Source organism: Ovis canadensis, chromosome 13, assembly GCF_042477335.2.
Source record: "Ovis canadensis isolate MfBH-ARS-UI-01 breed Bighorn chromosome 13, ARS-UI_OviCan_v2, whole genome shotgun sequence".
Classification (NCBI taxonomy): Eukaryota; Metazoa; Chordata; class Mammalia; order Artiodactyla; family Bovidae; genus Ovis; species Ovis canadensis.
In genome coordinates this window covers 44,207,782-44,234,034 of record NC_091257.1, presented here as the reverse complement: position 1 = coordinate 44,234,034, position 26,253 = coordinate 44,207,782, and the positions used below count along the sequence as shown (strand labels likewise).

At 39.9% G+C, this 26,253-nt stretch overlaps 1 protein-coding gene across 4 annotated transcripts; it reads right to left on the bottom strand.

The window, feature by feature from the left end:
* Positions 1-1,485: 1,485 nt before the first annotated feature.
* Positions 1,486-24,623, bottom strand: SUV39H2 (SUV39H2 histone lysine methyltransferase). 4 transcript variants are annotated; one of them, XM_069547552.1, is made up of 6 exons: positions 24,426-24,593; positions 21,593-21,738; positions 7,813-8,484; positions 5,782-5,928; positions 3,984-4,113; positions 1,486-3,154 (listed from the first exon to the last, which is right to left on the bottom strand). In XM_069547552.1, exons 1-6 carry the CDS (start codon positions 24,454-24,456, stop codon positions 3,048-3,050), a joined length of 1,233 nt encoding a protein of 410 aa, XP_069403653.1. In that variant the 5' UTR covers positions 24,457-24,593; the 3' UTR covers positions 1,486-3,047. The 4 variants fall into 4 exon arrangements, with proteins under 4 accessions (XP_069403653.1, XP_069403652.1, XP_069403654.1 ...); XM_069547551.1 differs by having other exon boundaries at positions 24,039-24,542; XM_069547553.1 differs by lacking the exon at positions 21,593-21,738 and having other exon boundaries at positions 24,426-24,623.
* Between the last annotated feature and the right edge of the window lie 1,630 nt (positions 24,624-26,253).

The window sequence follows — 26,253 nt, the reverse complement described above, 5'->3', positions numbered from 1 at the left end:
TGCATTCACAAAGGAGGAGGCTAAGGCAGAGGGGTTAGTTCATTAGTAAGACGTGAAGCCAGAACTCAAACAAGACACTCAGGCACCCCAGGCCATGCTCTTAACCACTGTGCACTAAAGCCTCTCAAAAGAGCATAAAAGTGGATAGGATTAATTACCTGGCTATTTGAGTTTTACTTCAAGAATTGTGATGTATAAGTGAAAAAAGTTTCAAAGTGCCAAGCTATATTATCACAAAAAAACCCCATGGCTAACCATATTTCCTTAGAGAGGAATCCAGGACTTTTCAGTTTTTTTAAACTAACAGTAGAAACTGATTTTTTAAAAAAAATCTGCCTGAAGTTGGTCAAATACGTTAAAAGCAGTCAAGTGTAGTTTCTGACTGTGGGGATGCTAATATTAACTGCGGCAGTCTAAGCCCATTTCTTCAGTGTGTTTAGGGAAGACAGCACCAACCTCCTCGACTCATGAGAAGCACAGGAGGACATACACAGGGCCTAAGACTTGCTCAAAGGTTATCAGCTCTAATTCTAAAATTCCTCTGCACTTCCAGGCAGAACTTAGCAAAACTGTTTAAGTACTTGTGACTAATGCTCAAAAAATTTAAGCATCCATCTACCTTATGCTAAGTAGAAAATGGTACTTTAATATTCAAATACATGAGCCATGACAATAATAAAACTTTCTTAAAAGTAATATTTAAAAGAATGGTATAAACCTTTGGTTAATCTCAGTAACAGGTAGTCAGGAATGCATCAATAATTTTCTGCCCCTTTAGCTTTACTGAAAATGACAGTAAAATATTCAGAAATGCAGCTAAGGCATAATAAAAGAAAACCAAATGCTAAACTAAGTTTATTTTGCTAAGAGAAACTGCTTAACTATAAGTAAGTGCAGTCTAGATTTTGCGCATATGTGGGGAAAAAACCCTGAGCTTACCGTGTGTCAGAATCCTTTTCTGTAGATACGGAAAACAGTGCTTGCTATCAATACAACTTGAACAGTGGATTAATTTACAGCTTTAACTTGATCTAAATATTGTAAACTTGATCTAAATATTTCCCTTGCATATTTGCTTGATATTGAGAGAACAAATTCTGACAACTTAGGAAACAAGAAGCTAGATGTTGACTTAAAATAGTTAAAGCTCCCAACAGCTTCATTTAGTTTCCATTATTTTACTGCTTAAGTTCAGCTTTTTTAACGACTCACGGTTAGTGCGGGTATTTAAAATGTCAGAAGCTCATTACATTTCTATTATAATAAGGACCAAGTGCGAGTTTACCGAAAATAGTTATTTTTCCCTTTGTTCTCCAGCTTTACATTTCTTTAACACAGAGTAGACAAGATCAAATAACTAGACAGTAAAACACTGACCATGTTACATCTTGAACCTGTGAGAATTATAATTCAAAGTAAGTCTGGCCCCTGGGAGCAGCTGTAAATTTGTGACTTAAAAAAAAAAAAAAAATCACTGACACCTTGTGACTTTTTTTTTTTTAATCAAGAACAAGAAATGGCACTAAAAAAATATTTTTTTTCTTTGGCGCCTCCAAATTTTGGTAAGCAGACCTACTCTGAGGCTCCAAACATGTAAACAATTCACCCTGTACTATGAAAAAGCAAAGTCCTGTGACAGCAATATTAACAAAGTGCAGCTTCTCCCAAGAAGAGAGGTTAAGGATTAAGATGTGAAATGCTGCATTCCTGAAGTCAGTTCAGTTTTACCCAAGGGTTCTGTGGGTCAGGAATAGCAAAAGCCAGACTTAGCTGCTGCTGCCACTGTCCTGTTGGACACCACGTCCCGGGATCTGAAGGAGATGAAAATAGTTTTTTCCCCAACTTAGGTTTCACTATGTAGGAAAAAAACAAAACAACCCTCTTGCCCCAAACAATATAGTCACTTCAGTCTTCAGAGTTCAAGTAATAAATGGTCTCATAATTCAGACACATACTTTGGCCAAGCCAATTTTAGCTTTATCACATTAAAAAAATTCACGTATAAAATAAGTATCTGTTCAAAATATAGATCACTTCTTAAGAAAGGCATGCAGGCCCTTTATTAATTATAAAAATAATTAAATTTAGTGGCAAGGAAATGTTAAAACTACTTGAAATTCAGAAGATGCAATGTTAATTATTGTGTGGAACACTATCATTACATACAGCTGTTCTAAAAGGATAATCTTTTTACTGTGGAGACCAGAGGTATTCAGCAGAGATCGCCTGATTCATATTATCAAGAGGGTCCCATAAAGTGCTCCATCTCCCCTGCTTGGCACTCCAAAAGACCCTCATGGCCCCATGCCCCGTCCTTTCTAAGAAGTGCATCAGCCAGCCATTCTAGAATTTTAGGGAAACTTCAGATACCTTTCTTCTATAAGATTAAAAAATCTTTTACTGGTTCAGATATCCACTCCTCCTACTGGTCTAGACTGCTTCAAAATATTAAATCAAGCTGTAATTAAATTTTTTTACATTTAATTTTAGACCTTAAATTTCTATATCATTAAGATACCAATGTTTTAATGAAAGTAGAAAATAGAGTATAATTCAGTATCACCTATTTGTCTCAAATACAAATACAAAGAATTGTAAGTAGGTAAACAGGAATGACAGTAACAAAAATAGAACTTGTGTATTTGTCCAATATGAACTAACTCTATTTCTCTAAATTCAAGGTGTATGGCAAATTGAATGTTCAATCTTAGCAACTGTTACATCATCAGTTTAACACTTAAACACTGAAGGAGGCGTTTCTCTATATTCACATAGACTTCCTCTTAAGTATATAGCTGTTGATTTACAAATAGTTTTCCTTTCATGTTTGGTATCTAACCACTAAATATGTATATTTAGAATTAGTCTATGTGACCCTATGTTCCTCTCTTCAAAAGTATCAGTAATGCATTTGGTCAATAGGCTGAAAGGTGAATTGTAAATCATCGTAGTGTATAATCTTGATAATATGAAGAGTCCAAAATACTTTTAAAATGTTAACATTAGAAAAAACACTATAATCGTCATAAGTTCTATTTCCTGAAAATTCAGTTGAGGTAACCTCTGCAAGTCACAGCTCCACATTTGCACACAGTTCTGGCCCTCTTTTTGGCTGGGCTGTGGTCAATAGAATCTGAAGATACATCTCCAGAACCTGGATACATAGAAAAAGAAATACAAGAGAAAGACTTAAGAATTCATAATGAGTTTCAAATTTTGTATCAGTTACAAGTATAAGTGTGAATATTCAGAGACAAATTAATATGAAATGTCATGAAAGGATGGTATAGGCTAGTCAGAGGTAAAGTGTTTGTTATTACCCGATATTTACGAGGATGGATTTGTGAAATGATGAAACTTACTAGTAAAATTCAATATACAAGCATTCATTTCATAAATTTCTTAAGAGCCATAAAGCAAGGTCAAATAGTCACAATATGTAAAGGGCATCATACTTAGAAAAACAGTATGTGTTTTCTTTCCTAAGCAGAGAAAATATAGTAAAGCACATAAAATTAAGTGTTCACAGTAAAGCAAAGAGAATTCAATGTTCTTTTTAAAAGCCAGATTCAAGTAGGAATGGAATAAGCTCATATATGATTTACATCATATTTTCAATCTTTTGAATATACATCTTAGTAAACATTCAGAAATGTAACGCTAAAATTTTTTAAATACAAGTAATACTGCAAAAAGATCTTATAATAAATAAGCTTCTATGTGGAAGTTCTGAAAAAAGCAGGCAGCAACGTGATGTAAAGAAACAGCATTACTCAGCCCCCAAGGTCAGGCAGACCTGAATTCTAGCACTAGCTCTATCAGATTAGCTTTGTGCCCTTGATTGAAAAGACAAACTCTTATAGCCTTTTTTGCCCCTTTCTATTTAGTTAGTATTTAGTTTGGTTCAGATGTTCTAAGGTCTTCTATTCTAATTAGATTTTTCACACTGAAGTTCCATCAAAGAAACTATTTGAAAATCATACCTTTCATTTGATAATCAAAAGTGAGCTCTTCTCCAGCATTGATAGTTCTCGTGGAAAATAATGCTATTCGGGGAAGACGGGTATCGAGGTTATCAATGAAAACATTGAACACCTGAAGGTTTGGGTCACACTAAAAAGGAACATGAGATCTCACTTAAGTAAAAATGACATGAATAAGCTCTTCTATATGCTATGTAAAATCATTAATTTCCCAGAGTATTAGTGTTAAATTCTATGAGAAATTAAGTGGCTTACTGTTTAGAGGGTTTTGAGGCATGCACACTGAAAAAGTGTTCCCGTACAGAAAATTTCAGACATAAACCTAGAGAAAGTAAGTTCACATACATCCACTATGCAGCTTCAAGGATGATTAACATTTCTGTCATTCTTGTTTCATCTAACCCCAACTTCTTAATTGTTTCTGGAGAATTTTAATACAAGTGTTAGATAATATCATTTCACCTGTAAATATTTTAGTAAGGCATATATATATTTTCTGCTTGTTTCTAAAATTTTTAATTTAATATTTTTGGAGAATGTTTGACAGCAGTAACTAAAATCATGGGAAGTGAAACTGCAGATAAGCAGGGACTACTGCATCAAAAGTTTATTGAAAAGCCTAGAAACAGTCAAAAAAGGCCCACGCAGAACATCCAGAAATAGAAATAGATTATTAAAAGTAAAAGATGGTCTAGTAAGGCTTAAAGAACTGCAGTAACTGTTCTTAAAAAATCATATCATGCAATTTCATATTGCATGAAGTTTCATTTCTTAAAACTTTTGATTGGAATTATTCATCATTTTGAGAACTCTACACTAAATTCTAGAATATGCAAGGAAGATCCAGTCAATCATACTAAGAAATAAAAATGACTGTTAAATTGTCCTTGAATAGAGTTATCTATTTTGAAAGCATTTTGATTTTATCATTAAGGAAAAATTAAATGTTTAAGTAAACCAGTAAACTAAGATGTCAGAAGGTCTCTGATATTTCATTACTCATCATAAACTAGTTTCTTGGTATAAAACCCATCAAAAGATTATCATGGGGCTACCTTCCTTCTGTGGCCAACTATAAGACTTACTCTGTGAGATACATTTTCCTTATATCTATAAAATGGAGACAATGTCAATCTCACAAGCCTAAAACTTTGTTATCCATTGAGCACTAAATAGGTGTCTAGTAACTCCTAACCTCCCTTATAGTTTTTATAGAGTGTAGCATTTTAGAGTGTAAGTTTCTGGAGTTAAGGTTCTAACTGTATTAAATTTGTTCTAAATTTAAACTGTTCTAAATTTGTTTCAAATAGGAATTAAGAATACTAATTCATAATTTGGAAAAGTAGCCCTAAATACTTCAGTACTCTAGAAATCCTAACATTTTAGAGAACACAGCAATCTTTCTTTAGTCATACATCCTAAATTTAGCTGTGTTAACTTCTGTAACCCATATAGCTGTGTTAATTTTTCAACATTTTACCTCTTAACTCCTCTGGTGATTAATTTCCTTCTCTATATGAGGATAATACCTATCTTATAAAGTTGTTGGAAAGTTTAAATGAAGTAATACATGTGAAGATTCTTAAAATGGATAGTATTTGGTAGACACCTTGATGAATTTTCCTAAAAGAACAGTAATACCAGGAATTAACAGAAAAGGCCCTTGTATTAAAATACTTTGGAAATAATGAAAAAGTATATAATTATCCCTCAAGTACAGAAAATCCTTTAAAACAGTACTAATTAGTCCTGTCTATCGTAAGTGGCCCTAGTCCTGTCTATAATAAGTATCTCTTACACTGTGATTCACAAAATGAGACACATTTCCATATCGAGCTGCATCCACTGTGAATTCGTCAGATTCATAGTCCAGATCAAAGAGATACGTGATTCCTTTGTTGTCATATAACTGCCCACGTCTCTCGGCTTCCTCACTGGTGATTACCTAAAAAGAAAAAACTATATTATATGGCTGTTGCTGAAGGAACATTCATCCATAAATCTATTAATATATTAATGGCCTTCAAGTGCATAAAAATAAATAAAAGTGCCATCAAAATAAACATTTACATAAACTATTCTAGAAAAACTAGATGAAAAGAGGTGGGGAAACGAGAGGAGAAAATGAGGGTGCTAAGTATGACTATTTAAATGAGAATTAGGATAACCCAACAATTATCAAGCTGAAATAGTATACTACTTTGGTTCTGATTTATTGATATGTTCAATATATTAATACAGGAGCTAAACGATAGCTCTCTGTAGAACACACCAGAATGTAAAGAACTAAGTTTACAAGTATCTGTGCTCTATAGCTAATTTTCCTATAATTAATCTGTCTGTAGTTACAAATGGAAATAAGTTGCAAATACAGGAGAGAACGTATGTTAAATCCACAGTTAACTGTATGGCAAGTTTAGTTTTGTAGAACAGGTGGTTTTCATGCAATTCTGCAACTCACGACCATCATCTATAGAGCTCCGCTCTGAAGAACACAGCTTCACCACATGCTCAGATTAAGAAACCAAAAATGTCTCAAGTGATTCATGGTGGCAACCAAATTCAGCGACATTTATTAAACTCAAAAAGAGAATGATTATATGAGATCCAGTCTCCTGAACAGTGATTTATAATAATCTGCCATTGTCTAAAAATTTAAGGATCAAAATAGGGATGCAATTTAACCTGAGAATTCTGGGTGAATGCAGATACTTAAAGGTGATCCAGTTCCAAACAACTTCTAAAATATCTGAGTTGACAACCCCAGATATGCAGTCACACTTGTATTTTTCTAGCCACAGCCTCTCCCACCATTCAGTCTGGGGAAGAATGGTGCAGGGGTCAAGATTCTAGAGCCTTGGTTTTGAATGTTGGTTCTTTGTTACTATTAAGTGTCCCTGGGTGAGTTGCTTTATTTTTCTCTGTGCCTCAGTTTCCTCCTGTATAATAACGGAGAGAATGCTACCATGTCATAGAGTTGCTGACAGAATTCATAAGTTAAAACACAAGGTGCTTAGAATAGTATGCAGTAAATACTATCTTCTGTAGATCTACACTGCATGTATAAAGACAATTTACTTAGTATTTGGTAATTTAGAGAACAGTCTTTGTAACCGAGTTACAAAGGATTTGGACATTCCTTGCTGGCGGATGCAATACCTGTTTTTATGTGTATTTTATAGTACTTGGTCATAAAACGTCCATTTACTCTACAGTCTTTCCTACTGGTACAAAACCGAGTTTTGCCGACTACACATAATCATATTTGGTCAAATGGAGGAAGTGAATTACAATTTAACAGTTTCCGGAGCCCAGCCTGGTACTCTGTGATGACCGAGAGGGGTGGGATGGGGGGAGGGAGCCCTAAGAGGGAGGGGGTAGGGATACATATATATATGACTGATTTTCGTTGTTGTACAGCAGAAACCAACACAACATGGTAAAGCAATTTTCCTCCAATTAAAAAGTAACCATCCCCCCCGCAAAGTTTCCAAGTCAGGATGTATTTATATCTGATTTTCAAAATTGTCTTAGGCCTCTTGTGTAAAAATAGTTGTCATATTTTCAAATTTACAAATGCCAGTTTCAGTGACTATGACTGGGTGTTTGTTGAAAGATGACTACTACATTTGTCATTAATTTTTTGATTCATATTCAAGTTTATATTTTTAATGATACCAGTGAACCCTTCTTTCAAACCTGAAATTTGTACATATTTGCAACAATTATCAAAACATACCAAATGTTTGTCACGGAGGTTAAAAAGGCAACTTTTCAAAAGCATAAACCTTCCTTGTACATTATCTGCTATGAGAGAAGGTGAACGTACCTCTCCAACATATTCCATGACAAAACTCATTCTTTTAATCTTCACAAGGGTTTTTACACCCCAGCCACAGCCATTGCTAGTTCGAAAGATGCACAGTGAATACTGTGTGCCTTTCTGTACGATCCTGTTGGGACAGTCGGGTCCACATTGACACCTTGAGTTGCACTCGTAAATGGGGGTACCAGGTGGGATTTTAATTTGTTGATTTTTATTATAAGCCAAAAGAACTCCAGCTTCAGCAGGACAACATTTTTCAAAGAAGCAATCTGTGCATGAACAACCAAAGGTAGCTTCATTTACTAAGCTGATTCCAGGAGCTGGTTTGTATTCATTAATGTAGTAGAAGTCTGAAGGTGGCCCCTCTAAGTCCACAGTATTTTCAACAAAAATCATTCCTTTGTGAGTCTTCCTTCTGTTGAGTTCATCCTGCCATCTCTGCAGGGCTATCCTTTGTTTAGCCTTCTTCACAATGTATTCAGCAACAGCAGGTTTCAAGGCTCTGTGATTTTCTTTTAGAGTTATTGCTTTGCCTTTCTTTACCTGAGATAAATAATTATGCTTGTCATTAGAGAACTGCTGAAGTAGTAATGGGCACTTCAGATTTTGCAAAGGTTCCCAAGTATTTGTAGAATCTGGCCATCCTTTCCATTTTACAAGATAATATTCCATATCCTTAAAATATAAAAGAAAATGCAAATCAGATTATGACATATCCATTTACCAAAAATAATTTAATATCTTGAAGGGTATTCATTATTATTTTTCTTAATAAAATTCATAATAGTTACAGGTTACTAGCAGATGAAATACAAATCATAAAATAAAGCTGTTTTTCTTTATATTACATAAAATATGTACAGAAAACTTAGATATAGCATAATGTTTGACCACAGGCAAGAGTCACACCTGGAGAAAGATAAAAGTAATGAAATTCATGAATATGTTACCAGTGATCAAGTTAAACAAAACAGTATTTATCTTTATATGGAAATAAGTTGTACCAAAACGAATTTATGACATAGGTCAGTGGCTTGCTTGGCCAGCACAGCCGGAGGCACCACCCTCTAAGGTCTGTAATAACCAATTCAATGGACATGAACTTGGGCGAATTCCAGGAGACAGTGAGGGACAGGGAGGCCTGCAGTGCTGCAGTCCATGGGATCACAAAGAGTTGGACACGACTTGGTGACTGAACAAGGTCTATAATTTAATATTTTACATTGGATATGAGGGTAGTTCCTTTTCATTAATGTCCAGGACACACACAGCTCCCTAGATTTCCCAGAGTGAACTGTCTCCGTCATTCCTGGCTGCATGTCGCTACTGAATGTGGCTGTTCCAAACTGAGATGTGCTCTATGTGTAACACACACTGCCCTTCGAAGACGCAGCACAAAAATAATGTATACTGTTTACTTTAAAAGCACTGATTACATGTGGAAATAATATTTGGGGTTAAATTAAACGTGTTATTAAAAGAAGTTTCACCTTGTTCTTTCCATTTTGTTTAACACAGTTATGAGAAAAATTTTTTTAAGATTATAGTTGTCCTTTGGTATTCACCAGAGGATTGGTTTCAGGACCCCCAAAATCCACTATGCTCAAGTCCCAAATGTAAAATGGCACAGTATTTGCATACAACCTACTTGTATACTTTAAATCATCTCTAGATCTAATATAATGTGAATGCTATATAAACAGTTGTCAGCGCATGGCAAATTCAAGTTTTGCTTTGCAACTTTCTGTTTTTCAGATATTTTCTCTCTCTGAGGTTAGTTGCATCCTATGGTGCAGAACCTGGGCATACAGAGGGCCGACTGTATACACCTGTAGTTTGTATCATATTTCTATTGAACAGCACAATTCCAGAGACACTTGCCTGTGGCTGGATTAGGTGACAGGCCCTCAAAGCACCAAAGATCAAATATTTTGATTTATCTTTCAGACTGCTGTTGGTCACCATGGTACCCAAAATCCTGCTCTCCCACCCCAGGAGTCAGGCTGTGTCTTCTCTCAGTGCTGTATTAAGTTTCTCTTTAAAAAGCTAGTCTAGCGCGCGTGCATGTGTGCTAAGTCGCTTCCACTGTGTCCGACTCTGCAACCGCATGGGCTGCACCCTGCCAGGCTCCTCTGTCCATGGGAGTCGCCAGGCAAGAATACTGGAGTCGGTTGCCATTTCCTCCTCCAGGGGATCTTCCCAACCCAGGGATCGAACCTGGGTCTCTTACATCTGCACTGGCAGGCAGAAGTCTAGTGTACACACTGTACGTAATAAATTGTTCAAGTCTCAATTTTCTTTGTTCTCTGGAATAGCAAACATATACCCATGAGTGCCAGGGTCAAATGTCTTCTGAAATATAAAGTAATTAAACTGCATTCTATGGTTTTTAGTTAGCATTTTAATTCATAGATATTGATAAAAAATTAACTGGGATACATTTGATTTCCCCTGAAATTTTAAATAGAGGTTTTATTATAAAATAAGGGTGTCATACTAGTTCTAGTTTATTATGACCTGGCAGGTCCAGAAAATGTACTGAGGCACAATGGGGTAAGGAGCATTAAGGCAACCTGGCTACTCAAGGAGCTTATCTCCATGTTTTATTATATTCTACTCAATACACAATAATACTTGTTAATGAAAAGAGCTCTGCTTCTCTGTGAAATTGGTAAAAATGTTTAGTCAAAAAAAAGTGATTAAATTATGGCATGAACATGTGCACAAAAACTGTACTTCTATGAAAATATATACCATGATTCCAGGGAAGAAAAAGCCTAGACATATATTGAAGTGTTAGTCAAACTGGCTCACTAAAACATAACATGGGTTTCTCCCTCCTGTCAGGTGACTACAATTTGCAACTGTTGTTAGCACATAAACGCTCAATTACAATGAGGATGGTTTGGCATTGTGTAACATTACCTATTCCCCTTAATTATAAATAAAAGTTACATTTTTCTGATTCCAAAATAAAACAGTGCAACCCTGGTCCTCTTTTTTTTTTCCTGCTACAATTTTTCCTACCATAGCCCTGAGTTATACACCAGAAGTTGCCAGCAAACAATGAAACACTAAAAACACTAAGCCACTGAAGTCAGCTTTCAAAATAATATATTGTTCAATGATGAGTCATTTGCATTTTTAGTGATTATTTTGTATGTTAATTACATTGTACCTACTTAACTTATGGATGGTAAAGGTGCTTCTAAAGTATGAGTGCAATGTAAATATTAGTAACATTTTATTTCTACTTTGTAGATTTCTTCCATTTTATAAGAATGAAAATTTTACTTTTCATATATATGCCTCATTTTACTTTTTATATAAAAAATTTCCCTTTTTAAAAAATAAGATAATTTTATACAGAAATCAGTTTGACTTAAATGCAATGACTTCAATACCCTAAACTCTCAAATAAAAGACAAAACTTTCTTAAGTCTCACAGGATGTCAATATCTTATTCAGACACGCAGTCAACTCTTGATTACCTATAAAAATGGAGTGGAGTCATAAAAATGATCCATTAATCACTCCTGTATAATCTGGAATGCATCATATGAAATTTTTTCTTCAAGACATTTTCCCCCACTATGTTTGGCTTAGGTTAAATTCATTCAAATATTTTAGTGTCTATAATGAGCATATGGAAGTTCAGTCACTAGGGGGCGGGATGAGATGTAAGATAATATTAGCCTTTAAGTGTAAAATCTCACTGGGAAAGGAAGGCAGTAGTATGTAAAATAAAGAGCAATGCAAGGTGGTACAACTTTAAAGGCCAAAAAAAGGAAGACAATAAATACCACTAAAACATAAGGAAATCAATATAGGTCAATGAGAAAAAGGTACAGAGGAAGCAGAACAAACTACGCTGTGAAAGACTGACAGCGTTTGTTGCGCAGGGCACAGGGCAGGCAGGATGAGAAACACAAGCGAAGCTTGGAGCTAAGATTTGCATGAAGTATCCAGAAAGCAGTGAAGAAACAGATTTAGCTAGCTTTGAGGTTGAGAACACTGAAGCAAGAGATTAAACTGCAACAGCAAGAGAAGAGCAAATTTGGGACAGCCTTGAAACCTGACTGCGGCATCTGAGCTTTGTTGTAGGCCAATGGTTTTAACAACTCTTAGAAACCATGGTGTTTCTGTAGGAAGTGTCATTCAAAATAAATACATTTAGTTTTATCTTGTCTATTAAAACATTTTACCAATCTTCCAACTGCCAAGCCAACTCAGTCCTCATCTGGCCATTCCTTAGGCTCTGGTATCATAGTTTTCTCTCCATTTTTGTTCCTTCTCTGCCTTCTTTGCTGAGATCTCTGCTCATCACTTAAAACAATGTAGTCACTCAGGATTCTGTCCTTGGTCCCTTTTCACACTAAACAAGTGTTTGTCTCTTTTGAGAATCTCCAGAGAGCTACAGACTTTCCCCTATCAAAAGTTACATGTATGATACAATGGGTACTTTCAGGATATTTGGATTCTAGCCTAAGAATTCTTCCTCTAAACGTTCTCTCTGCGCAACCTCATTACTCCAATGGTCTTAACTGTACGCTGACACTCCCAGAATTTTAGCGGCAACCCTATGGAGTCAGTGACCTACTGGATGTCCAGTAGGTTCTTAATCTGCCCACAGGGAACTCACCACTGTTCTAAGCAGTTTTCCTCTGTATTCTCATCAAAGCAGCCTTACCCCCATCTGCCTGGTCACACAAGCCGCAAATCAGGAGGTCAATCCCCCATCAGCGAACTTCCTTAGATCCTTTCATCCATCTCTATTAACATAATGCTATTTACTTGAAGCCTTCAGTCTTGCCCAGATTATGGCACTCATCTCCTACTGGTTTCCCTGCCTCTGGACTAACAACAATCCATCTATCCTTCTCTACTAAAGTATAGATTTTTAATAAAAACAAAAAGCAACCCCCCCAGCACACTACCAGTCATTCTGTTATTTTCTTGCTTAAAAATTTTAATGGTTCCCCCACTGCCTAAAGAATTAACTCCAACTTCCAATTATAACAAAGATTATTCTTGATTCGGTCTCTGACTCAGTGTTCCAATACGGCCCCATTCACACACCACCCTCCAGCCACACTGAACTGCTGTCTTCCTACCTTTATGTTGCTCTGCTCACACAGTTATTTCTAGTTAGAATGTCTGCTTCCATTTGTCTACTGAACACCTATTTCAGTCTCATCTTTTCTGTGCAGAAAAACACCCATTTTTAAAACTCAGCTCAAATGTCATCTCTCCTGTGGAGTCTTCCTTGCCACTCTTGACAGAGGAGGACTGATTATTGCCAACTTGTGTTCCCATTTCTAATAGAAACTATTGGGTTAGCCAAAAAGTTCGTTTGGGTTTTCTGTATGATCTGATGGAAGAACCCAAACAAATATTTTGGCCAACTCATTTGCAGGAGGGAAGCAATCTTATTCCTGGTAGCCCTAGCACCAAGCACAATTCCCCACTATATCCTAGGCACTTACTAAACGTTTCTGAATGTGTAACAAAAAATGTGACTACTAATATGTACGCAATATTAAAAAATCACAATAGTAACCATATGAATCCTTAAAAGAAATACAAGCTGTTCAACTTAACCTGAAGATAACAATTCATGGGTTTTTTAAAATATCTGTTAGTATGTGTTACCTCTTGCCTGTAGCCACTAAAGAGGTAGCAAGCACAAACTCTTTAAAATGCATGTATGTGGGAGCACAAAAAAGAAAAACAATTAAAATCTACCTCTCATTAGCTAATTTTCCCCTGCAAGTTTTGAGATCATAATATTCCATATTAATGGTAGAAGAGCATGAATCTGAATATGAAAATCACACTGTTACGTGGGAACACAGTTTGAGAATTATTCTGGTCAATGGAAAGTCACTGGGTTTTCACACCACTGATTGAGAGAGTGTACGTATTGTGAGGATTGGGTTAGAGGCCCAAAACTGACACAAATGAACAACATGATCCTGGAAAAGTCATGGAGCTCTGTTTTCCTGACCTCTAAAATTTAGGTTTTAGTCTAATGATTTCTATTATTCCATTTCTTAACAAACCACCCTAACTGCAGCTGTCTTTAAGGAATGACTATGGTGAAATGTGGATATTTTGTTAGTATGTGTCATTCAGTCTAGTGCTAGTCCTAGAGACAGAGAATGACCTGGAAACTTTAAGAAGTCAAACCTTTAGGTAATATTTATTTAATATTTGATTCCCAAGGACTTCTTCAGTGATGAGCTGAGTTTGTCAATAAAGAGCACTCACAGTTTTTTCACAAACTTTTCTGCATGAAGGGGCAACAATGCCAAACATGTGGCATTAAGGAAAAAAAAAAATCACACAGCACCGAGACTCCAATTCACATCCTTTGAATTCCACTGGACCCCAACAGAAGCCCATCATGGTAACCATCCCATTGTTCCCCCAGTTGGTATTCCTTCCCCATCCTGAGTTGGCTATTCCAGACCTTCTCCATTTTCTTCCAGATCCCTATCCTCTACCTCCCCTATTATTTTTGGGAGGTTATTATTTCTCTACACATAGCCCTGACTTTTGACTTTCCACCCTTCCATGGACGTGGAACTAGAGATGAAGGGGACTGTGGATACAGCAGGAGAGATGCCCTTCCTCCACCAATTCCCTCCCTCTCCTGTCTCTTCAGTTTCTTGCTCTCTCCTGATTTTCACTAGCATCTGACTCTCCCTTAATTTTTTAAAAGCAAAATTAAACTAAACCTCCTTTGAGATATAAATGCTTGAATAAAGAAGGGATCTCTAAAAGATATGATAAATTACTAAAAGTTTAGAGATCAGAGACTAAGGTCACGGGGTGGAAGATTTTTTTTTTTTTTTAGTATAAAATGCTTTATAACATTCAATTTTAAAAATCACATTATCTAGTCAGATATTTTTTTAAATTAAATTAGCAACACTCTTAGACCCTACACATCCCTTCTTGAAAGCAAGAGTTCTTGAAGAGTTGCCCACGCTACTTTACTTTCTCATTTCCAACTTACTCTTTAATTCATTCTATTTTGGCTTCTTCTATCCAAGCCACAGAACTGCTCTAAGGGCATCAGTGACCTGTCCCCTCCTCAGTCCAGAGGGGAGCACTCCACTTCTGCTTTGACCCCGCTCGTCATGACTCTGTCTTACTGACGAGAACCGCTCCTTGGGCTTCCATGGTTTACTCTTCTGATTCTCCTACCTTTCTTGCCAGTTTGTGTCTGTCCTTGGACAGCTCTTCCCTGTGAGCACCCCTTCCTGCTCCTTGATCTTGGCTCGTCTCCCCTTTTTTTGTGTGGATTATTGCAGTGGCCTCTTATCCTTCCAACCCACTCATGGTGCAAGAGCCCCCTTCCTGACCCCTCTCCCCCATGTCACTCCCCTGATCAGAACTTGAAAGTCAAGAGCTCCTCTCTCTGCCTACCAGAAGTGGCACTTTCTGGGCCCCGCCCCATCCTTCCAGCCTCATTCCAATTCTTCTGGCTTATTATGTTCCATCCAACATAATAATATTATGTTCGAAGTCTTTGCAGAAGTCAGGCTCTCTTCCGACTCAGGACCTTTCCCCATTATCTCTACACCCTTTAGTACTAAGTCTGAAATCAGTTCCTCATGGACAACTGCCTCTCTCTCCAGGATAGCTACAGCCTTCTGTTACACTAGCCTCATCTCAACTATTATTAAATTCTTGGTACAGTGATAATTAAGGTTTTTCTACACTCACCAAAAGGCAAATTCCATGACAGCAGGGACCATACTTCTGTGTCATTCACCGCTGAGATCGCTAGTGCCCAGGGTGTGACATGATAGGCAGTAGAAGACTGGAGAAATATCTGTGGGTTAATGAAGGGGTAAGTGTACCCAGTCCCGGCGCTTCAGTCCCCATTCTTCCACCAATCACTTCAAGGGCAATGTCACCAGTCAGTTCTCACTCTTGATTTAAAGCCACATTTCCAACCACCTGTCTTCCTCAAGTTGGCTTAGAGGGTCAAGAGTCTGCCTGCAATGTGGGATACCTGGGTTCGATCCCTGGGCTGGGAAGATCCCCTGGAGAAGGAAATGGCAACCCACTCCAGTACTCTTGCCTGGAAAATCCTGTGGTCGGAGGAGCCTGGTAGGCTACAGTCCATGGGGTCGCAGAGTTGGACACGACTGAGAGACTTCACTTCACTTCACTTCCAACCACCTACTGGTTCAGCTCACTTTTAAATGTTCTCAACCTTCTTCTCCAACCTCAATCTGGCCCCCTATCCTACTCCTCCTTATATTAAGCCTCATCTTCCTGTCTGGGTCTTGGTGAATAGGACTACCACCAACACCACTGCAAGCTTTCCAGTGCTGGATCCCCAACCAACTCCCTGACTGCTAAACTACAGACTGAAATTTTACATCCTTGATAATTAAGCAAATCATCTACTTCTTTTCATCTTGACTGTCACTACTTTAGTTCAGACACAATCACTTCTCGCCTACATTACAACAGCCTTTCAGAACATGTAGGCTGTACATGCGTCATTTTCCTTCCTGCTAATCCGCTCTCTCCCTCACTGAGAAGAGAAAACCCTCGGGATATAGTGTCACACTTTGTAGAACCAGATGATGCTCTCTGCAGTAGGACGGCTGGAGTTCCTTCACTTGTCTCTCACCATCTCCAAATCCCAGATCCTTCCCCTCCATTCTCTGTGCTAAAGCCTTAAGGTGAGACTCCATTCGTCTTATGAGGTCCCAGCTGGATATTATCTTTTCCAGGAAGCCTTCTCAGAGTCAGCCTAGGCCTTCCTCCCACCAATCATGTCAGATGTCTGTCCTAGCGCTTACTAGTCAATACCGCATTGGATGGTTTACTTATCAATCTTGTTCACTGGGCTGTGAGCTCCTTAAGGTTAGGGACCATTTCTCATTAATCTTTATGTTCCCGTTGCCTAATGTAGCACTTGATACAAAGAAGAATCTCAGGTGTTTACTGAGACTACAGAAAGATGAATCAGCAGACATCAGTCAGTAAATTGGTGCTGTCATTTAAGCATGATGCTATGACGACCTGGTCCAACGGTCATTGTGAGGACTGGAGAAACCATTGACATAAAAAACCAATTCATCAACCATGAACTAAATACCCACTGTACACTTCAGTTTATAGTAAGACATAGTCTTGGCCCTCAAATGGTGGATAGTTAAGCAGGGAAGGTATCAAACAAAGCCACAAAATGTGACAAGTTTTAGAATAATGACAAGAACAGTGCTTATCCTGAATATAAAGAAAGTAATTTTGCTGAGGTGAGCAAGGAAGGCGCCTCTGTGGTTGGTGTAACCTTTCAGCTGAACTTTGCAGGCATGCAGGATTTTGCAAAGGAGAGAAGAAAAACAATGTTTCAGAGAGAGAAATGGATGAGAAAAGTCAAAAGGCACGAAGGTGCATGATGTATTCAGGAATTAGAATATAAGCTCTGTCTGTTGTTAAGCTAAATTCTCAATGCTCAGAAGAGTGCTCAGCTCATACTACACATTCAGTAAGCCTTAGCTACATGGAAGAACTTTCTAGCATATCAGTGTGGTTGGGAAGTAGGATATGTTATAGGAGATGAAGCTGGGAAGGGGTTTTGAGGCCCAATGATAGAGAGCATCAGTCCAAAGGGACTCAGTTTAGATTGGCAGACACCAGGGAGCCACTGAAAGGGCTAAAGGAAGGTCCTAGTGCAATCAGAGCTGTGTTTCAGGAACTGTAATGACTCTGAAGAAGATGGTGCTGAGACAATCTCTTTTATGAGCTAAATGGAGGGGAATATGTAAGAAAAGGACAGGGTCATAAGATCTCTCACCTGCCCTGACTGTAAGACAGAGAGAGACAGACAGAAACGGTAGACATACACTGAAGTAATACTGGCTTACAGATTCAATAATCTGTGTTAGACAGGAGAAGTGAGGGATATAAGTGGGTTGTCAAGGACATACGTGCGGGAAGCGTGTTTATTCCAAAGTAAGAAACCAAAAGTAGAAGGCTGAAGGACAGCAAAAGTTACCCAAACTGAACTGTAAGACTAAGAATTCTGAATAAGAAAAAAGATTGGCAGCTCCTTCAATGTAAGCAGATTCCTTGGTAATTAACTCTCTATCAAAGTGGAACAGGAATTAACAGCAAAAGACAGAGGCATATGGTCTCCAAGAGGTAAGACCATATAATGAGATGACCTGTTAGCTTTAGACGGTAGGGAGGAAAGAAGAATTTATAAGGATAGGTCACTGTGAAGATTATAATTTGATGAAGCTAGATAGGGGACACTCAATCAGGATGCAGGTTTGATGGGGAAAATGGGTACAGTTTTTAACATGTTCAATGTGGTTACCCACAGGGTGCCCAGTTTGAAATGAAGCTCAGAAAGAAAACAATGCCTCACAGAGATCTGAGGGTCACTAGCCAAATCAACAGAGAAGGCAATGGCACCCCACTCCAGTACTCTTGCCTGGAGAATCCCATGGACGGAGGAGTCTGGTGGGCTGCAGTCCATGGGGTTGCACAGTCGGACACAACTGAAGCGACTTAGCAGCAGCAGCCAAATCAACGCAAGTAGAGACCACGGAGAAGAGGCCATCCACAGAGCAGCTTCCAGGTGAGAAGAGGGCCGAGAGCGCCTTGGCGAGTACGTATCGACATTTCAGAGGAAGGACAGGCAAGAGACAGCAAAGGAGCTTCCGAAAGAGCATTAAGAGAAACTGGTGGTGGAAAGAGTGGAGACTGAGGTGAGAAACAATGACAGCACATGCTGCTACCACATGACCACCACAGGCCAGTCTGCTAACAGAAACCCCATGAGGTGGTACTGTCCACTCATCTCAGGGAAGAAACTGAAGGAAAGAGAACCAGGTAATGTATTGAAGGTCTTGCAACTAGTACACAGTAGAGCCAGAATCTGAACCCAGGCAGTCTCTCCAGGACAAAAGGTTCAAGGAAGAAAGAGTAGCCAACAGGGTAGGATGTTGCAGAGAAGGAGAACAGATCTGAGGTCCTCAAATGTGGCAATTTAGGAAGTCACTTATAAGGGCATAAATCAAAATGGAGTGGGTTAAAAAGTAAGACGGGAAACTACAAGCAAGCTACAGCACAAACTTTTCTGCAATCTGTGTATCTGATAAGGGACTATCTAGAATATACAAAGAACTAGTACAACTCAGTAAGAAAAAGACAACCCAATTCAAAAAAATAGGTAGGGACTTCCCTGGTGGTACGGTGGTTAAGAATCAGCCTGCCAATGGAGGGAACACAGACTCCATCCCTGGTCCGAGAAGACCCTACATGCACGGGGCAACTAAGCCCGTGCACCGTTAACCCTGAACCTGTGCCCTAGAGCCTGGCTCCGCAACAAGAGAAGCCACCACAGTGAGAAGCCTGCGCGCCACAACTAGAGAAAGCCTACATAGCAATGAAGACTCAGTGCAGCCAAAAAGAAATAATAAATCTTTAAAAACTTTAAAAAATAGGTAAAGGATCTGCATAGATAGTTCTCTAAAGAAGATATACAAATGGCTATAAGCACTGGAGAAGATGTTCAGCATCATTAGCCATCAGGGAAATGCAAATCAAAAGAATGAGATGTTCCACACCCACTAGGACAGCTATAATCAAAAAGTCAGATAACAGTATTGGTGAAGATGTGGAGAAATCAAAACCTTCATACACTGGTGGTGGGAATGTAAAATGGTGACGTCACTTTGGAAAGCAGTTTGGCAGTTCCTCAGATGGTTAAACCACAGAGGTACCATGACCCAACAGCTCATCTCCTCGGTATATATCCAAGAGAAATGAAAACATGTCCATACCAAGACTTGCATGTGAATGTTCATAACATTATCTATAACAGCCCCCAGACAGAAACAACCCAAATGTCCATCAAGTAATGAACAGATGAATCAAATGTGCTATGTCCATATGATGACATTTTTGGCAATAAAAAAGGTACTGATATATGCTACAGTATGAATGAACCTTGAAAATATTATGCTAAGTGCAAGAAGCTAATCATAAAGGACCACATACATACTATATGATTCCATGTAGATGAAATGTCCAAATAGGGACATCTATTGAGACAGAAAGTAGATTAGTGGTTGCTGAAGATTAACGGGAAAAAGATCTGGAGAGGTTTGGGGGGTGATGGCTAAGCAGTATGGGGTTTCTTTTTAGGTTAATGAAAATGTGCAACCACTGCTACAACCAATTTTAGAATAATTCTGTGAGTGTGCAAAAAGCTTTGAATTGTACAGCTTCAATTGGTGAATTGTAGGGCATGTGAATCATGTGTCAATAAAGCTGTATTTAAAAGTTGATGGGAAATGAGGAAGAAGGAAAAGATAGGAAATGCTTGAGTGGGGATGCAAGATCAAAGAAAGATTAGGGAAAATCTGATTTACCAATTAAGATAAACCAGTGGAAAAATAGCACTTGATTAAAAAAAAAAAGACATCAAAGATTAAGCAAAGTTCTAAAGGGGATGGGCAGGGGAAAAAAAAGAAAAATAGGTGCAACCTCTGAACAAAGATACAGATAACTGGTGTGAAGTAAGTTGAGAGTTCATACTTGAAGAATCCAAAGAGGCAGAAGTCTGCAGCTGAGTATGAGAGGGTGAGGGACAGAGTAAGAAATCCAGAAAAGTTATAATTGGGAAAACTGGTGATAAGAATGGAAGAAGCAAGCAAAAGATAAAAAGCCTGTCCTGTGGAACTGAGCAGTGTGAGAATAGAAACAATATGTAATGGAGCCAAGAAGTGTGAGTCTATGACCCCTGCCGCTATACTAGCCAGGCAAGAGTTCATAAACTGAAACGGCAGATGACCGGGCTCTTTGGGGGCTGAAGACTGCAACCTTGAGTACAGAGAGTGCTGACAGTGTAGGTGAAATTTTGCTGCTGTTTAGTTGCTAGGCAGGTAAATGTTTCATCACAACATTCCACTGAGTGAGGAAGCCAGTGAGACCAAAAGAAGATGGATGTTTCAAAGGAAGAATCTGATTTAATGGCAGAATCCATGTGGAAGATGAAAGAGAAGGAAAACAAGGAAAACAGGATTTCTGATTGATTCACCCAGAAGAACTGACAGATGAACAACCAGAGTTCTTACAGAATAGGTAGGCAATGGAGAGATTAATTACTCAAAAGCATCTGGTAAAGTTTAGATTGTAAGAGCTTCTTGAAGAACAACCCTGCCATTTTCAAGAGAAACAGAAATACAGGGAGGCCCAGGGAAGTTAAATGACTTTTCTGGAGTCACAAGGTACTAGACAAAGGCTAGAAATGACTGAACTCCAGGCTGTTCTACTGCACAACAAAACCTCATTGCTATCTGGAGTGACAGGATGGCAGGAAATACAAATGGTGATGCTTCTTGAGATTTGGTAACATTAAAATTGGCTTGAATTTCTAGGTTCATCTCAGGTGACTGATAGTGGGGAAATATGATTCAGGAACAAAACGAATGACAGGAGAAGCCAATCTGAGCTAAAACATTTGCTCTGGTAATCCACATGGAGATAATCAAGAGTTGGATGTAGAATGACATAGGCACCTTGAAATATTTGAATGTAAGAACATTTTATGCTTCAAAATCCTTTCAATGTTAGTTGGCAAACAGATGACAGGACATATAAATTTATCATGGCTAAGAATTGTAACCATTAAGAAGAGCTTTGCTTACTTTTAGGGTTATTTTTATGTTACAGAAATATGAAATACTAAAGGGAGGTCTGATTAGGTCTTTTTTAAGGGTCTAGGTATTTGCCTTACCTTTACTACCTTGTAGTCACACAAGTATTCCACCTCATAATTGTTTAGATTCCTTTTGGTGATTCCAATCGATTTACATGTGAGCTTTTCTTTTCTACATAATTCCTGAAGAGTATCAAGTGAAACTAGGCAAGGCACACACCAAGCTACAATAAGAAAATAGAATTCTTTACTAATGAAATAGCTACTCCATTAAAATAAAATAAAACAAAAAATCTTGACTTCTATATCCCCACCCTTCAACTGGCAATTTTTTATAAGACTAAAAATTCAAGAAACCATTTACATGTCTAAGAAAATTTAACCACTGAAGAACTATTTTGGTAAATATTTCTTCCTGGATTTTCTCACGCGTCTCTGCCCTACTATATCAATTTCCACTAGGCCACCTGAACAAAATGTTTCATGTCTATAAGCTTTCATAAGATTACACACAGATAGGCTGAGATAGTATTTTTAACTTTTTCATTGTATTCTATATAGAATTGCTGTTTTAGTCAAATGTAGACATCAAGCACAAAATTATTAAAGATACATCTTAAATATATTTAAAAATAATCTTACATTGTTAAAAAGTAATTTTCCCTTTCTTTTTGTCCAGCAATAAGAACTGTAATCTAATTCTATAGTTATATATTGGTGACATCATATGATCCACTTTTCCTATTTGGGAAGGTTGTATGAAATTTTAACTTCAATTCTGCCCATGCAGCAATGTAGTTTAGCAAGGTAAATTAACCCAAGAGCTACAATAAAATAATGAAGAGTATACTGAGTTTTGTAATACTCACTTCCTGTATTGTTTTCAAAGCCAAGGATGACAATACAGAGTATTCAATTTACACCAAGCCTGAAGAAAATCAGATACACTCATCATCAACCTTCTAGAAGCCAGTAACAGTGCTGTGGAAGAGTCTACCCTCAAATTCCTGTTAAGAGTATGCCACCACACTGCATTAAAAATAGGTTAACACAGGGTGGTGATAACAGCAGCTAAGACACCAAGCTCCCAATACAGGGGCTCAGATTCAATCCTGGTCAGGGAACTAGATCCCATATGCAGCATCTAAGATAAAAGATATGGTGTACCTCCAACTAAGACCTGGCACAGCCAAATTAAGTAAATAAATATTTTTTTAAAATAGGTTAACACAAACTGACATTTAGAAACATAGAATAAACTTGGCTTTCCGGCTAGTGCCACGAGAAGCACCAGAGAGGATCAAGGGTCCTCTGTTCCAGGCCCCGCGAGGCCCCCTAGCTACATGACTGTAGGGAGGTTTCCATCTTTCTGGGTTTCAGCTTCACTGAAAAAAATGTGAGGGCTGGAGTAAACTGGGAGTAAACCAAACAAAACCCGTCAGTAAACGCACGCTTTACTTGGCAGCTCTCCAAGGTAGTTGTGATAACCTTTTGGGTTTGGAGGTAGTTTTCCAGAAAGAGAGAAGAGCTGTTCCTAGTATACTCGTTCCTCGCCCTCCCAAACTCACCCAGGGGTCTCATGGTCAGAAAACCTGAAATATGATTTCCAGCCGCTCCACCCCCAAAAAAAGAACTCAGTTCTAGATCAAGAAAGTGAAATGTATTTTCCCCTAAAAAATTTGAGGGGTGTTTTGGGGGTAGGGGAGTAGTGGAAATACAAACCACCCCTTATATCCATCCCTTCCATTTAAAAAGCCTCAGGATGTTTTGTGTAGAGTTAACCTCGTTATGCTCATCACCTGGACTTTCTACCGAAGGTGTATCTGTCTGCTGTTCCTACTAATTTCACTTAGTGCAAGTAACAGAAGAATTCAAGACGCAACCCTCCACGGAAATGCTAGTTTTGAGAGTAAAACTTGGAACACACGACACCGCAACCCCCCTGGTAACCAATCTGACTATCTCTAATAAAGTAGAAAGAGAATTCATTGGTAAGAATAAACATTTCATGACCACCACAAAAACTTGACACTAGTTCACACTAACCCCTAGCGGAGGAAAAGTTGGGCGATAATGAGTCCATAATCCATGCGGAGAGGCGCAGTGCTGGAAAACACCTTTCCGTTTCAGAAGGCATTGAAAGTTCCAGTCTTGGAGCGCACGCACAAACACACGTTCAGCACCGAATTCTTTGGCGACCACAGAAACAGCACGCAAGTTCCCTCCCGGCGGGGATGACGATTCCCGTGAGCCAGGGGCTAACGCCTCCAGTACCCACTTAGTGGGACTTCCTCCAAAGGCGAACCGGTCCTCCCCGTGCGTCCCAATCGGGGTACATCCTCACTCATCTATTTTCTTAGCCTTCACACCTCTCTCTTAGCCCCGACCTCTCTCTGCTCCTCCGACACTGAGGTCACACCCACACCACCGGGATCCTCCCGCTCCCAGTTCCAAAGCTAGCCCGACTGCAAACGTCCCGCTCAAACCATCACAAAGGAGTCGCGCCCCCCTCGTGTCCACGGACCTCGAGGCGCGCAAGGATCCGCCGTCGCCACCCGGGTGCCCCCAAACAGCGGTCGGGAGGGGTGGGGTTTCTGGGCCGGCCGGCGGCGGGGGCTGGGCCGCCGGGTCCGTGGGACGGCAGCGGAGGGCGCGGGCCGAGCCTCGCAAGGGCCGGGCGCGGGAAGCGACTGCGGGCAGCGGGCGGGCCGAGCCGCGAGGAGGGTCAGGGGCCGGGGGCAGGGAGGAGCCCGCGGCGCGCGTCTGGGGGCCGCAGTGTCAGTCGCGCGGAAGGCGATGTCTCGCCGCGTCGCTCTGCGGCCGGCCCGCGCGTTCCGGCCCGGCTTCCCGGGCTTCGGGAGTTTGCCCGGCGGACAGGGGACAGTGCGGGGCGCCGCTCTCCAGCCCTCACCTCCTGGCGCCTCGGCCCCGGCCGCCGCCATCTTGAGGAGCTTTCATTCAAACTGGCGCGGTCTGACGGGATAGCTCCGCTGGCCCAACGCCCCGCCTCCGCACAGCCCGCGCGGAACGCGGGAGCCCGGGCGGGGGCCTAGAACCCGCGAGGCGTCCTGACGTCAGCGGCGGCCGTCCCAGCCGCGGCGGCGAATGCGCCTGCGCCTGCGCCCCAAGTCTTTCGCGGGGACCGCGCGGACGGGGGCGGGGCAAGCGGTCGGAATCTGGGAGCGCTCGCTTAGGTGAGCGGCCACCAGCACTGGCTTGGCTGGCTGAGCGCTTAGTTCAGGGAACGGGCATCAGTCAGGCTTTCCTACAGTAATTATGTTTTATGCCTGGGTGCTGGGTGTGCAATGTGCAGAATTCCAAGCGCAGTGTATGTTCCCACCCCCCCTCCGTCATAATTGTTCCTCAGCCACCTGAGCCCGACAAACCCTTGTTTCCTTCTAGACTCTGCCTCTAGATCACACGTTCCCAAAATTGGCTGTACATTGGGACCCCTTGGAGGTTTTGTTTTTGTTTCACTCTCGGAGATTCAATAGGAATGGGGTGTAACGGAAACGTTGGAATTTTTAAAGCTCCCCAGGTGATTCTCAGTGTGCAATTTGAAACCACTGGTCTAGATCAGTGCTTCTCACATCTGAAAGGGCATAGGAGTCATCTGGACATCTTGTTAACATGCAGATTGGAATGGGGGTGGCGGTGCGGCGAGCTGGGCTGAGATCTGGAGTTCTGTGTTTCTGACTAGCTCCCGGACTACGCCCCCACGCCTGGGGGTGGAGCCGCATCCTTGTAGCCAGGCTGCAGGACGCCCAGGTCCTCATACCTGGACCACACAGGTCTCCACTCCCACCCCGTCCCCATCCATCCATCACACCGCATCCATGGTGACTGTTATAAACGATCTGAAGCAGAAATCTTCCAAGAGTAAATCGCAGAAGTTCGGTAGAAAGCCGTTTGACGTCTACCAAGGATTTTTAAAAGAAATTTATGTAAAATACAAAAAGATTTTAAAGCATCCTACGTAAGTTTGCGATGTTGGGAATAAACAGAACATTAAAGGAATTAATTTGTTTGATTACATTATGAAATACTGTCAAGCCATTAAAGACGTTTATGAAGCCTTTGGTGTCATGGAGAAGTGTTTAACAAAACTTCTTAAAATATAAAACAACCAAAAGCTGTAAAATAAAGTTTCAACTATGTTAGGAAATGTATAGGAAGATAGATATAAAGTCTCAGGGAAGTGGTTTCCTTTTTGACTTCTTGTTTTTACGAATTTTCTATAATGAGCATCTTGTAATGGTTTAGTCGCTAAGTTGTGTCCAGCTCTTGTGACCCCATGGACTCTAGCCAGCCAAGCTCTTTTGTCCATAGGATTTCCCAGGCAAAAATACTGGAGTGGCTTGCTATTTACTTCTCCAGGGGATATTCCCAACCCAGGAATTGAACCGGGGTCTCCTGCATTGCAGGTGGACTCTGCAGGCAGACTCCTCCTGCACTGAAGGTGTATACTTGACTGAGCTACAAGGTTATGAGCATCTTATTACCTTGATAATAAGGAATAGAAGGTCCTATCCAACCCTGCTACATGGAGGGCCCTTTGTGATATGGTGGTTCCTGCCCACTTCTCAAGCCTCACTGCTCATTTCCTTCTGTTCTAATTGTAACTTCCTCGAATATTCAATCTCCTGCTCCTTGTCTGCAGGATTTCTGTCAAACCTGTTCCCTCTGCCTAGAAAATGCCAACTCTCCCCCTGCCTATGCTAGGATGATTCCTACAGACC

Excerpts from the sequence above, each read along its gene's own strand:
- SUV39H2 (XM_069547551.1), bottom strand. The coding sequence starts at position 24,456 with ATGGCGGCGGCCGGGGCCGAGGCGCCAGGAGGTGAGGGCTGGAGAGCG. Across the intron at positions 8,485-21,592 it reads GTGACTACAAGGTAGTAAAG|GATATGGAATATTATCTTGT; the intron begins GTAAGGCAAATA and ends TTATATTTTAAG. Across the intron at positions 4,114-5,781 it reads CTCATTTTGTGAATCACAGT|TGTGACCCAAACCTTCAGGT; the intron begins GTAAGAGATACT and ends GTTCCTTTTTAG.